The sequence below is a fragment of the Oryctolagus cuniculus genome, chromosome 17 (assembly GCF_051225735.1).
Source record: "Oryctolagus cuniculus isolate XC-2025 breed Fujian yellow rabbit chromosome 17, ASM5122573v1, whole genome shotgun sequence".
NCBI lineage: Eukaryota > Metazoa > Chordata > Mammalia > Lagomorpha > Leporidae > Oryctolagus > Oryctolagus cuniculus.
In genome coordinates, this window is record NC_142883.1 from 5,368,786 (window position 1) to 5,383,233 (window position 14,448).

Consider the following 14,448-nt stretch of genomic DNA (forward strand, 5'->3'; position numbering starts at 1 on the left):
TAAATCTTTAAACAAAAAACACACAATACTTCGCCCACCATCACTTTAGAAGAATTTTTATACATAGGTAAAGTGATGGTTTTTACATGTCAAAGCTTATCAAATTGTACCCTTCAAATATGGACCACTTACATCAGTCATACCTCAACACACCTACTAAACAGCGGCTAAAGCAGCTTACTCCTACCCTCCAGTCATCTATTTTTCATCCCATAATCTTGAAGCCTGTGAATGCACACGAATCTCTAACAGAGAAGGGGCCTCTCCTGGCCGTTGTGCCAGCCAGTCCATGAACACTGCATCACCTTGCGGTGGAGAGCAGCGGCTGCAGGTGGACGACCGCACTGCGGCATTTAGTGCCATTCCCATGAGGGCAACTCATCCCCCTGGCCGGTGCCACTGCTGCTGGGACCCTGGGAGAAGCAGGGAAGGCTCCAGAAGGAACCCATGTACTCAGGAGGTGTGAGCAGACCCCTCCCCCTTGCTCTCAGCTCAGGCAGCCTCAACTCAATCACCTCCCCCCCCCGCCCTGGGGACAGATGCTGCCTTGTCTAGAGGCTCAGTGCTTAGCACTGGTTACTCAATGCTGGAAGAGGGCTTCCTGCGCATCAACTCAGCTTCCTGCCACTGCCCCGCCCCCACCTCTAGGTTCCTGCTCAGTTGGAGGGAGCCCTGTCTCAGCTCATTTACATAAGATATTCAAGGAGTCTTGATGGACCAATCAGGAGCAGGAGGTCCAGCCCCACCCACTTCCCTGTTTCTCTGGAGACTCAAAAAGAGAAGTGGGCTTCCGGACCTTCCCCAGCAAGAGGGCACAGTGCCCTCTTCTGCTGCTCCCCCAGGGCCCGGAGTCAAGGTTTCTCTCCGGCCAGGCTGAGTGCTGCTTTAGAAAAACATTTTTCAGGTTTCATCCCTGTGACCTCCGGGATTTTCCACTGCATTTGGAATGGAATCCTAACTCTCCCGTGCCCTTCACCCCAGCCTTAGCTGGCCAGGTCCTTCCCCTCTCCCTGAGCTCACGGCACATGCCAAGCCCAGTCCACCCCAGACCCTTCTGGCTCCAGGTCCTTCCTCACCTGCGTCCAGTCTCTTGCTAACCAGCAGGTCCTCCCTGAGTACCTGACCAGCCCCTTACCACGTCCAGGGTAGCCCCCTCATGTCTCGTATCCTTTTCTTTTTAAAAAATATTTATTTATTTGAAAGGCAGAGTGACGGAGAATTTCCATCCATCTGTTCACTCCCCAAATGCTTACATCAGGTAGAGCTGGGCCAGGCTGACGCCAAGAGCCAGGAACTCCATCCAGGTCTCTCGTGTGGATGACCAGGACACAAGCTGTTGAGCCATCAGCTGCTGCCTGCCAGGCACATTAGCAAGAAGCTGGATGGGAAGCTGAGGCAGCGCTTCATCCCAGACATCCTGATATGGGATACTGGCGTCCTTAGCATCCACTTAATCTGCCGTGTCACGACACCCTCCGCGCTTGTGTCCCGTCCTCCACATACTTAGAACCCTGAGAATAACCTCCGTGAATCTGCTGTCTTGCTCACTGCCTACCAAGCCCCGCTAGAAAGTAAGTGGTCTGTGGTCAGAACCTCGGCTATCAAGGGGTGGGCACTGTGGCCCAGCGTGGGCTGCCCTTGGGAGGCTTGCATCCCCTCTTCAAGTGCCAGTGAGTCTCAGCTACCTCCCTTTGGATCCGGCTCTCTGCTAATTTGCCTGGGAAGGCAGCAGATGATGGCCCAAGGGCTTGGATCCGTGACACTCACATAGGAGAACAGGATGGAGTTCCAGCCTGTCCGGCTCTGACTATTGTGGGGATCTGGGGAGTGAACAAGTGGACAGAAGATCTGTCTCTCCCCCTCTCTGTCAGTCTGCCTTTTAAACAAATAAACAAATTTAAAAAATAAAACCCGCCGGCGCCGCGGCTCACTAGGCTAATCCTCCGCCTAGCGGCGCCGGCACACCGGGTTCTAGTCCCGGTTGGGGCACCGGATTCTGTCCCGGTTGCCCCTCTTCCAGGCCAGCTCTCTGCTGTGGCCAGGGAGTGCAGTGGAGGATGGCCCAGGTGCTTGGGCCCTGCACCCCATGGGAGACCAGGAAAAGCACCTGGCTCCTGGCTCCTGCCATCGGATCAGCGCGGTGCGCCGGCCGCAGCGCGCTGGCCGCGGCGGCCATTGGAGGGTGAACCAACGGCAAAGGAAGACCTTTCTCTCTGTCTCTCTCTCTCACTGTCCACTCTGCCTGTCAAAAAAATAAAATAAAATAAAATAAAATAAAATAAAAACCCAAAGATGAAAAAAAAATTGGCTTTTTTATTTTAAATATTTATTTATTTGAAAGCCAGAGTTACAGAGAGGCAGAGACAGACAGAGAGAAGTCTTCTATCCACTGTTTCACTTTCCAAAAGGCCACAACAGCAGGAGCCAGGAGCTTCTTCAGGGTCTCCTAGACAGATGCAGGGGCCTGAGGACTTGGGTCATCCTCTACTGCTCTCCCAGGCTACAGCAGAGAGCTGGATCGGAAGTGGAGCAGCCGGGACTCGAAGTGGCACCCACATGGGATGCTGCTTTTATGCTGTACGCCACAGTGCCGGCCGCGCGTTGGCTGTCTTATTTCTGCCATGTTTTGTGCCAGGCACAGGAAGCACTCCACGAATGTTCGCTGAAAGCATTTTGAAGCAGTGACTAGGGGAGGCCACTGGGAGACCTGCAGAGGGTTGGAGGATGCACTGGGAGGGAGGCCCGCCCTGGCCTTGCACAGACCTGGGATCTGGGTTGTGGCTCACACACAGGGCCCGTGAAGGGAGGAAGGGGCCTTGTGGTCTCCCTGGAATGCTAAGCAGCAGCAGGGGGTGACCAGGCACACCGACAGGGCCGCCCTTCTGCATGTGTGTCCACAGCCTTTCCTGCCAGCCCCTCCAGCAGCACCCTCAGCCCTAGGGTGCTGCCCAGCACAGGCTGGCATCGTCCCTGACCGCCTTCTGTGGTTGCACTAAGCGCCAAAAGGCAGGGCCCTGCTCCCTGTTCCACCGCAGTATCCCAGGCGCCTGGGACTGTGGGGACCACTGAACACAGGCTGGGCACACGACTGAACCCTAGCATCCCAGGCGCCTGGGACTGTGGGGACCACTGAACACAGGCGGGGCACACGACTGAACCCTGCGAGGCAAAGACTCCCTTCCCTTCCACTTCAGTGGAGCAGCAGCTGTGAGACTGAGTAACCTGCCCAAAGTCCCAGAGAGCGGGGAGAGCCTTGCCACCGCCTTTGGACCCACACAGCACCAGCCCTGCTGTGGGCAGCCAGCAGGCTCGGCCTAGGGCAGGGCTGAGCCGAAGCGCTCTGGCTGGCCTCGTTACATACCTCTCCCGTGGCTCCACAGCAGAGTGGTCAGACAGCCTCCCACCCTCACCCAGCTCTGAGGGGAGGGGACAGGACTGGGCGGGACTTACCTCTGCTGCGAGGTGTGACAGTCACTGCCTGCCCAGCTGCTGAGTCATCGTCACACCCAGGTGTGCCTGGGCAGGCCACTGCCACCCAGACCAGGGTGAAGCCAGATGGCATCGCTGGAGGGTGGGGACAGCAGGAGGCCTCAGGACAGGGGCCAGGGAAGCCCATGGGGTGGGCCACGTGCCGGCCCATGCTCACGAGCTGCAGTCTACGTTTCAGGCCCTCAGGCTGGATGGCGGTGTTCCACGAGGTGAAGGGAGCGAGGGCCAGGGGGCCAGGCGGGGCCGCAGCACCAGGATGGGCCAGGATGGCTCTGCGGACTCCCGAGAGGCTCTGGAGGACTCACCCAGCCCGTCCACGTGAGAACTTGCTCTGAAGAGCTAACGAGGGCTGCGGGCAAGAGCAGCACGGCCACCGCAGCTTCCCAGTGCCCAACAGCACGCTGGTTAAGCAGATGACGGCACATTACAGGGTGAAGAACCACACGCCCCTTAAAAATGCTGTCTTCCGGGGGCGGCGCTGTGGCGCAGGTTAGCCGCTGCCTGCAGCACCCACATCCCATGTGGTCTCTGATTCGAGTCCTGGCTGCTCCACTTCCAATCCAGCTCCCTGCTAATGCACCTGGGAAAGCAGCAGAGGATGACCCAAATGTTTTGGCCCACGTGGGAGACCTGGAAGAGGCTCCTGGATCCTGGTTTTGGCCTGGCCCAGCCCTGGCCATTGCGGCCATCTAGGAAGTAAACCAGCGGATGGAAGACGTCTCTCTGTCCCTCTCCCTCTCTGAAACTCTGCCTTTCAAATACATACAATAAATCTCTTCCCAAAATAAGATTTTTCATCTAATTTTTTGTCTCCAAAGAACATTTAATGCAGTAAAGTGTTTGCAGTATCCTACTTACAATAAAGTAAGTCCTTGAAAATGTCCCCTCTGAGAGCCTCCCACCGCGCCTAATCAGCCCTCACGCCACCACGCTCCCCCTCCCCTGGCTTCATTCCTTGTCTCCACACCCACATTAGTTACTTGTCAAAGTATCTGGCGGTTATCCCACTACACTGTCAGTTCCACGGGAATGGCGATCTGTCTGGCCCCCTCCTGATCTGCAGTCTGGCACACAGCAGGTGCTCCAGAGATAATGCAGACATGCCTCAGAGAAGGCCGTGGGGGCCGCTGCTGTAGCTGGGTGGGCTGAGCCACCACCCGAGATGCCCACATCCCCTACTGCAGGCTGGTTCGAGTCCCTCCTCTCTGCTGCCGGTGCAGCTGCAAAGGCAGCAGATGATGGCCCAGGTGCTTGGGCCTCTGCCACCCATGTGGGAGACCCTGATGGAGGCTCTAGTTCCTGGCTTTGGCCTGGCCAAGCCCCGCCCTTTGTGGGTATTTGGGGAGTAAACCAGCAAATGGAAGATCTCTCTCTCCGTCTTCATCTCCCCTCCTCTCTGTCACTCTGCCTTTCAAAGAAATAAATAAACCTTAAAATAACTAACTAACTAACAGGGGCCACCCTTTGGCACGGTCTGGGTAAGTCACCGCCTTCAACGCCAGCATCCTGTGTGGACGCCAGATGTTGTCCCAGCTGCTCCACTTCTGATCCATTTCTCTGCTACTGTGTTTGAGAAAGCAGCAGAGGATGGCCCAAGAACTTGGGGCCCTGACACCCACGTGGGAGCCTCAGATGGAGCGCCAGGCTCCTGGCTTCAGCCTGACCCAGCCCTGGCTGTTGTGGTCATTTGGGGAGTGAACCAGCAGATGGAAGATCTCTCTGTCTCCCCCTCTCCTACTATAACTCTGCCTTTCAAATAAATAAATAAATCTTTAAGGGAGAAAAAAGGAACACCAGCAACAGCAACTCATCAGCGTGGCACCTGAGACATGTGCATTCTACTGTGTGTCGCTCACGCTGCAATTTTAAAAATGGTTACAAAATGGAGAGAACAAGTTCTGACTGGCTGATGTACATGCTTTGGACTGATAATAGACTGAGATAGCACAAGGAGCAGGAACCACAGGAAGTGAAAACCCGAACGCCGCCTGAGAAAGGCAGAGGTAGCTGACCTCGGGCCACACAGCACCAGGGCACTGGTGCTGGGGGAGATGACCTAGTCCACGAGCAGAGGGTCGAAGGGTCCTCCCAGGGGTTAAATGAAGTGATGCTGACCAGTGCTCACGTAGCCAGCACTCAGCGCCTGGTGCCAGAAGGGACGCCAGAGATGGTGTTACATCTGTGTCTCCACCTACTCCGCCACACTGGGCTGATGCAGGCCAGCATCAAACTCTTGATCAGGGACCATTTGGCCTCTTGAAAATGGGCCCTCTTGGGGCTGGCACTGTGGCTTAGTGGGCTGCCTGTGGGGCCAGCATTCTATATGGACGCCAGTTCCAGATACCACTGTTCCTCTTCCAATCCAGCTCTCTGCTGTGGTCTGGGAAAGCAGTGGAGGATGGCCCAAGTCTTTCGGCCCTTGCACCCATATGGGAGACTCGTAAGAAGCTTCTGGCTCCTGGCTTTGGATCAGCCCGGGTCTGGCCAGGAGTGAACCAGCGGATGGAGGACCTTTCTCTGTCTCTCCCTCTGTCTATAGCTCTACCTCTCAAATAAATAAATAAAAGTTAAAAAAAAAAAAAGGTCTTCCTGAAATGTCCAAGTTGGGGGACAGACAGCCTAAGCTACCATCTGGGTACGGGGGGTGGCGGGTGCAGACTATTTGCACATGTGCAAAACACCAAGGATGACGGCTAAGGAAGCCGGTTGTGGGAGGAAGAGAACAGGGTTGCTAGGACCAGAATGGAAAGGAGATGGCTGTGAAAACGCCTTGCAAGAGAGCTTGGACTTTCATATGCTGAAAACATCAAGTTGAATCAAAAGCAAAAACCAGCGTGACTTTTCATATCCTGACCTCGCTATTTCGCTTCTAGAAACTTACCCTGCAGATAAACGCCCACAAGTGGGAAATGACACAGAGGCCAGACACTGCACCACTGCCCATGAGAGCAAACCTGAAACCACCCACACGTGTATCTCCGAGGGGCTGGCTCGGAGCCAGGCTGTGAACGCACCAGCACCTCGACAGAAACTAGGCAGCTCAGGCCGGCACTGTGGCATAGCGAGCAGTCGCCACCTGTGCATCCCATGAGTGCCAGTTCAAGTCCTGGCTGCTTCACTTTTTTTTTTCTTTTTAAATATTCATTTATTATTTCAAAGGCAGAGTTACAGAGAGGCAGAGGCAAAGAGAGAAAGAGGGAGGGAGGAAGGAAGGAAGGAAGGAAGGGAGGGAGGGAGGGAGAGAGGAGTTCTTTCATCTGCTGGTTCACTCCCCAAATGACCATAAACAGCCAGAGCTGGGCCAATCCGAAGCCAGGAGCCAGGAGCTTCTTCTGGGTCTCCCATGTGGGTGCAGGTGCCCCAAGACTTGGGCCATCTTCTGCTGCTTTCCCAGGCCACAGCAGAGAGCTGGATCAGAAAAGGAGCAGCCGGGATGTGAACGATGCTCATATGGGATGCTGCCCCTGCAGGTGGCAGTTTTACCTGCTCCCTGCTAATGACTTGGGAAAAGCAGCTGAAGATGGCCCAAATGCTTGGGCCCTGCCACTCACGTGGGGGACCCAGATGGACTTGCAAGCTCCCAGCTTTGGCCTGGCGCAGCCCCAGCCATTGTGGCTATTTGGGGAGTGAACCAGCAGATGGAAGATATTCTCTCCACCCCACCCTGCCTTGCAACTTAGATTTTCAGATAAATAAAAAAGTCAGCTCTTCACTGACTGATGGGGCACATGTGCCAGGACACTTGCTGAGTTAAAAAGAAATACAGAATATCAGTATAGAAGGCTGCCATGTGTGTAGAATGTGCAAAAACATACACACATACACATATTTGCTTGTAAATCCTGAACGCAGTACTGAAGGACACACAGTAACCAGACAGGGTCACCAAGGCAGAGATGTTCACTCTGCACCCTTTTGAATTTGGTACCACCTGAAGCAATCGTGTATTTACATAAATTATTCACACACACACACACACACACACACGCCCTGCCTGCCCTGGCTCAGGGGTACAGCTTGACCAGGCTTCTGAGCTGCTGAGGGAGCTGGAGACAGCCTGGGACACAGCAGAGGAGGGAGAAGCTCCAAGTCAGCCCTCCTGTGTGGGGGACCCTGCCACAGGTGGAAGGCTGGGTATTTCTTTTTGGGCAGAAGGTCGGGGATGGAACCAGGGCCTTGGGCTGGGCAGCTGCAGGTGGAGTCTCATGGAGGGCCTAGGGCACCACGGCGACTCAAGTTTCTCTAAGCCTCTGCTTCTAGACACTGTGATTAGGGCACCTGGCAGGCACAGGGTGTGGGGAGCACGCATGCACCTGTTGCTAGCACAGGACCATACCTGCAACCACACACACACAGAAGTGCTGGCACGGTCAGGGCGAGGGTACCAGCCCCGAGGTGATCCTTAAATGCTGCATGTCCCTCTCCCAGAGAATTCCCCCTTCCCCAGAGCGCAGTGCTGTCACATGAGTCGCCCCTGTGTCTGGCATCATCTGCCTGACCTGGTGTGTGTGAGATCCTGCACGAAGCTTTAGGTTTCCCTTCATTGCTAAATAGAGTTAAGTATCTCAGGATGCTGGTATCCACTCATTGATTTTTTCAGTTTACGATTATTACAGATGCTGCTGGAGGTGGCATCTTTTCCCCCTTTTCCCAAAGATTTATTCATTTATTTGAAAGGCAGAGTTCTGGAGAGAGAAGGAGAGAGAGATCAATCCTCCATCCACTGGTCCAGTCCCTGGATGGTCGCAGTGGCCAGGACTAGGCCAGCTGAAGACGGGGGCCAGGAGCCTCCTCCACGTCTCCCAGGCAGGGGCCCGGGACTGCCGTCTTCTGCCACCTTCCCAGGCACAACAGCAGCCTCCTCCACGTCTCCCAGGCAGGGGCCCGGGGACTCGCCGTCGTCTGCCACCTTCCCAGGCACAACAGCAGGGAGCTAATCAGAAGTGGAGCAGCTCGTGCTCAAACCAGCACCCACGCAGGATGCCGGCACCGCAGGCCGAGGCTCAATCCACGCCGGCCCCGCTGGTGGCACTTCTGTACACGTGTCTGGATGTGCATGTGCCCGACCCTGTGAAGGACTGCCGGGTCCTGGAGCGCCCCTATCTTCCATTTTACTACACGGTGTTTACCAGACAGCAGGCACAGGCGGCACTTGCCTGCCTTTACCTGAGCACCACCACCATCTTGTGGCAGCTACGTGTATTGCAGGAAGTAGAATATAGGAAAGCAATTTAGCCTTAATTCACTTAGTTGCATCCGTTATTTATTTATTTTTACTTCAAAGAGGGAGAGGGAGAGGGAGAGGGAGAGGGGGAGGGGGAGGGGGAGGGGGAGGGGGGAGGGGGGAGGGAGAGGGAGGGGAGGGGGGAGGGAGGGAGGGAGGGAGAGGGAGAGAGAGAGAGAGAGAGAGAGAGAGAATCTTCATCTGCTGGTTCATGCCCCAAATGGTTACAACAGCCAGGTCTGGACCAAGCCACAGCCAGGATTCAGGAATTCCACCCTGATCTTCCACACGGGTGACAGGGCCCAAGCACTCAGGCCATCCTGAGCTTCCTTCCCAAGCCTATTAGCAGGAAGCTGGATCAGAAACAGGAGCCGGGACTTGAACTGGCACTCATATGAGATGCAGCATCACTTCCAAGTGGCAGCTTAACAGCATTGGTCCCTGAATCCTGTTTTTAGCAGGCCCAAACCTCCCCTAGGGCTGAGGGCTCAGTGAGCCAAGATCTCAGGGCGCCTGAGAGGTGCCCTTGGAGGCGGAGTAGCCGGGATTCGAAACAGGCACCCATACCAGGGTGTGAGCCGCCACCTTCAGTGCCAGCATCCCATATGGGTTCCAGTTGAGTCCTGGCTGCTCCACTTCCCATCCAGCTCCCTGCTAATGCACCTAGGAAAGCAGCAGGGGATGGTACAAATCCTTGGCCCTTTGCACCCACATGGGAGACTCGGAAGAAGCTCCTGGCTCCTGGCTTCAGATCAGTTCAGCTCCGACCATTGTGGGCATTTGGGGAGTGAACCAGTGGATGGAAGATTCTCTCTCTTTGACTCTGTCTCTCTGTAACCACCTTTCAAATACATAAAATAAATATTTAGGGCTGGTATTGTGGCATAGCTGGTAACGCCACTGCCTGAAGTGCCAGCATACCAAATGGGTACCGGTTCAAGTCCTGGCTGCTCCACTTCTGATCCAGCTCTCCACTATGGTCTGGGAAAGCAGTAGAAGATGGCCCAAGGCCTTGGGCCTCTACACCCACGTGGGAGACCCAGAAGCAGCTCCTGGCTCCTGGCTTCAGATCGGCACAGCTCCAGCCATTGTGGCCATCTGGGGAGTGAACCAGTGGATGGAAGACCTCTCTCTCTCTGCCTCTCCTCTCTCCCTGTGTAACTCTGACTTTCAAATAAATAAATCTTAAAAACTGCATGCTGAAAAAATAATTTGTGTTTGCTCTCATAATAAATGCCAAACTCATCCCCACGGTCAGATGTAAGCCCTGGCCAGCTCCGCTGCCAGCAGCCTCGTTTGGCGCCATTTTCCAGGTCTCTCCCCGCCGTCCTGCCGCGCCTGCTTTCCCTCTGCTCCTTCACGGCTTCTGCACCTCTGCCGAGTGTGCCTGCCCATCACGGCCAACACGGAAGTTGTCCCCCTCCTGTTGACTTCCCCCCGAGCAGCATCATTTTAATGTGCTCCCCACGTCTCCCCTTCTAGAATGTAAGCTCCTGTAGGCAGAACCCGTTGCTCAACATCTCCCCAACATTCAGAACAGAACCTGGCTTAAAGAGTGAGGGGGCGGAGCCGGTGTTGTGGTGTAGCAGCACCCTGCCATGTCGGCATCCCACATGGGTGTGCGTTCAAGTCCCTACTGCTCCATTTCTGATCACGCTCCCTGCTAATGTGCCTAGGGAAACAGCTGAAGATGACCCAAGTTCCTGGGCCCCTGTCCCCATGTGGGAGACTCTGATGAAGCTCCTGGTTCCCGGCTTCGGCCTGGCCCAGCCCCGGCTGTTGTGGCCATTTGGGGAGTGAACCAATGGATGGAAGATCTCTGTATCTCTCCCTCTCTCTCTGTAACTCTGCCTTTCATTTTTTTTATTTTATTTTATTTTTTATTTTATTTTATTTTTTTTATTTTTTGACAGGCAGAGTGGACAGTGAGAGAGAGAGAGAGACAGAGAGAAAGGTCTTCCTTTTGCCGTTGATTCACCCTCCAATGGCCGCCGCGGCTGGCGCGCAGCGGCCGGCGCACCGCGCTGATCCGATGGCAGGAGCCAGGAGCCAGGTGCTTTTCCTGGTCTCCCATGGGGTGCAGGGCCCAAGCACCTGGGCCATCCTCCACTGCACTCCCTGGCCACAGCAGAGGGCTGGCCTGGAAGAGGGGCAACCGGGACAGAATCCGGCGCCCCAACCGGGACTAGAACCCGGTGTGCCGGCGCCGCTAGGCGGAGGATTAGCCTAGTGAGCCGCGGCGCCGGCCAACTCTGCCTTTCAAATAAATAAATATCTTTTAAAAAGTGAGGGGGATCCTCAAAAAATGTATGGAATATGTATATTATGAAAAATATATAAATATATGAATTTTTGTAAGGCCCAGCACAATGGCGTAGGTTCATATCCCAGCGGCTCCACTTCTGACCCAGCTCCCTGCTAATGCTCCTGGAAAAACAGCAGGGGACGGCCCAAGTGCTTGGGCCCCTGCATCCATGTGAGAGACCCAGAAGAAATTCCTGGCCTTCAGATCAGCCCAGCTCCAGCTATCGCAGCATCCGAGGAGTGAATCAGCCAATGGAATATCTAGCTTGTTTTCTGTCTCTTTTGTTCCCTCTCTATATAACTCTGCCATTCAAATAAATAAATAAATATTTTTTAAGATTATTTATTTATTTATTTGAAGGGCAGAGTTACAGAGAGAGAGAGAGAGAGAGAGCGATATCTTCCATCTGCTGGTTCACTCCCCAAATGGCCGCAATAGCTGGAATTGGGCCAATCAGGAGCCAGGAGCCAGGAACTTCTTCTGGGTCTCCCACATGGGTGCAGGGGCCCAAGCACTTGGGCGCTCCTCTGCTGCTTTCTTTCCAGGAGCATTAGCAGGGAGCTGGGTCAGAAGAGGAGCAGCCAGGACTCAAACCGGTGCCCGTAAGAGATGCTGACGCTGCAGGCAGAGACTTAGCATACTACACCACAGTGCTGGCCTCAAATAAATAAACTTATTTTTTAAGATTTATTTTATTTATTTGAAAGACAGAGTTACACAGAGAGGTAGAGACAGAGAGAGAGGTCTTCCGTCTGCTGGTTCACTCCCCAGATGGCCGCAATGGCTGGAGCTGCACCGATCTGAAGCCAGGAGCTTCTTCTGGGTTTCCCACGTGGGTGCAGGGGGGCCGTTTTCTACTGCTTTCCCAGGCCATAGCAGAGAGCTGGATTGGAAGTGGAACAGCCAGGACTAGAATCAACACCCATATGGGATGCTGGCGCTTCAGGCCAGGGCTTTAACCCACTGTGCCACAGCACTGGTCCCCCAAATAAGTAAATTTTTTTTTTTTTTAAAAAAGGGGCTGGCGCTGTGGTGCAGCAGGTTAAAGCCCTGGCCTGCAGCTCCAGCACCCCATATGGGCGCCAGTTCAAGTCCTGGCTGCTTCACTTCTGATCCAACTCCTTGCTGTGGCCTGGGAAAGCAATAGAAGATGGCCCAGGTCCTTGGGCCCCTGCACCCATGTGGGAGACCTGGAAGAAACTCCTGGCTTTGGATCAGCTCAGCTCTGGCTGCTGCGGTCATTTGGGGAGTGAGCCAGCGGATGGAAGACCTCTCTAACTCTTTCAAATAAATAAAATAAATCTTAAAAAAAAAGAAAAGAAAAAAAGGAAAGAAGGAAGGAAGAGAAGAGTACAGTAGAGTGGGGGGAAATATTTTTAAAAATTCATAGAATATGTGCATTATGAAAAAAATTTAATTTTTTTAATTGCACCAAAAACACCCTTATATTTTAACTCCACTTCCCATTAACTTGCTGAAATATCCTTGTATTCACTGGGCAGGCACTGTATGAGGGGTTCAAGTAGTCGGATCCGTGACACTCATGGGGGGGGACCTGGATAGAATTCCTGGCCCCCAGCTTTGGCCTGGACCATTTGAGGAGTAAAACAGCAGATGGAAGCTCTGTCTGTCTCTCTGCCTCTCAAATTAATTAATTAATTACAAGTTCATGAAAAAGTCTCACAAAAAAACCTATGTATGGACTTCAAACATTTCTGCACGAGGACAGGGATGAGGGCGCAGTGGGCCAACTGGCGGGAGTCCTGCCTCAAGTCCCAGCTGCTCTGCTTCTGATCCAGCCGGGAAGGCAGTGCTGGGCCCTTGTTGCCCCTGTGGGGACCTGAGGGATGAAGGTCCCGGATCCTGGCCCTGGCCTGGCCTGGCCTAGACCTGGGAGAAGTTGTGGCCATTTGCAGAGCGAACCAGTGGGTGCAATCTCTCAATCTCTCTCTCTCTGCCTTTCAGTAAACGACAAAGACTTTAAAGTCTACATTATCGTCGCATTAAAGATCCACCTCCAAGCTGCTCCCTCCCATTCCCTGTCTGCGATCCCATCTCTAGGCAGAGGGTGGGGCCTGGGTGGGACCCCCGCACTCCCGCACATTAGCTGTGACCTGATGGCCTGTGGGGCGACAAGGGGGGCCCCTAAAGGCCGCTTTGCCGACGACTCCCTTGCAACCCTCCCATCGCGCGGCAGCCCCGCAGGTGTCGGGTCCGGCCCCCCTTACCCATAGCGAACTCCACCAGGGTCTCGTTCTCCTCCGACAGCGAGTCCAGGAACAAATCCGGGACCTGAAGCTGCCGCAGGTACTGGAAGTTGCTGGGGTCATAGGCGAAGTTGGCCAGGTTGGCGAGGACCTGCTCCTTGGCGTCTGCAACGGGAAAGCGACCCTGGAGCCGGTCCCGGGCGGCGGCCCCGCGCCGGCCCACCCGCGGCCTCCCCTCGGCCCCCGCGCCGGCCCACCCGCGACCCTCCCCTCGGCTCGCGCCGGCCCACCCGCGGCCTCCCCTCGGCTCGCGGCGCCCACCCGCGGCCTCCCCTCGGCTCTCCCCTCGGCGCCCACCCGCGGCCCTCCCCTCGGCTCGCGGCCCTCCCCTCAGCTCTCCCCTCGGCTCGCGGCGGCGCCCACCCGCGGCCTCCCCTCGGCTCTCCCCTCGGCTCGCGGCGGCGCCCACCCGCGGCTCTCCCCTCGGCGCCCACCCGCGGCTCTCCCCTCGGCTCGCGGCGCCCACCCGCGCCCTCCCCTCGGCTCTCCCCTCGGCCCGCGCCGGCGCCCACCCGCGGCCTCCCCTCGGCTCGCGGCGCCCACCCGCGCCCTCCCCTCGGCTCTCCCCTCGGCTCGCGGCGGCGCCCACCCGCGGCTCTCACCTTTGCTCGCGGTCTCCTGGAATTCCGTGACGAGCGCCTGCAGGTATCCCAGCCGCCCGACGTGGGGGTCCACCTTGGGCTTCTGGGCCATGGCGGGGCGGCCGAGCGCTCCTGGGCCCGGTGGGACAAGGGCAGAAGGCAGCCTGGACAGCCGCGTGAGACCCTCACCGCAGCGGCCGGGGGGCTCAGGTCCTGCGAGAATCCGCAGCTCGAAACGGCAAGTGGGAGGCGGGACCCTCAGGATCCTGTCAGAGTCCCGGCCGGAAGCCGCGCTAGTCCCGCCCCCGGAGGGCGGAAGGGGCGGGGCGGGGAGAGACGGGGCGGGGCGAGGCGAGAAGGGGCGGGGCCGTCACGGAGCTCTTCGGCTCGCGTGCGCAATGAGCTCCGGGCCCGCGGGGACGCGCGCGGCAGACAGGTGCGCGGTCGGGTATGCGGCGAGGAGCCGGGGCGACCCAGGAGTGCCGCAGAATCTGGGGGTGCCCACATAGGGGGCTGTCGAGGCAGACGCACACTCCCCACACCCGCTGGCGGTCGCAGCCCAGCCTTCTCCCCTAGACGTCC

At 56.2% G+C, this 14,448-nt stretch overlaps 1 protein-coding gene across 2 annotated transcripts in view; it reads right to left on the reverse strand.

Moving 5' to 3' along the window:
• The window catches only part of ARMC7 (armadillo repeat containing 7), a 16,181-nt gene extending 2,020 nt beyond the window's left edge, over positions 1-14,161 (reverse strand). Inside the window, exons 1-3 of one of the 2 annotated variants that reach the window (XM_089317977.1) lie at positions 13,888-14,150; positions 13,247-13,390; positions 3,795-4,069 (exon numbers count right to left, since the gene is read on the reverse strand). In XM_089317977.1, the coding sequence (XP_089174103.1) occupies positions 3,795-4,069; positions 13,247-13,390; positions 13,888-13,978 (510 nt within the window). In that variant the 5' untranslated portion in view covers positions 13,979-14,150. Of the gene's footprint in view, positions 1-3,794; positions 4,070-13,246; positions 13,391-13,887 lie in introns of both variants that reach the window. The other variant, XM_070060338.2, reaches the window with a different exon arrangement.
• Positions 14,162-14,448: the final 287 nt, after the last annotated feature.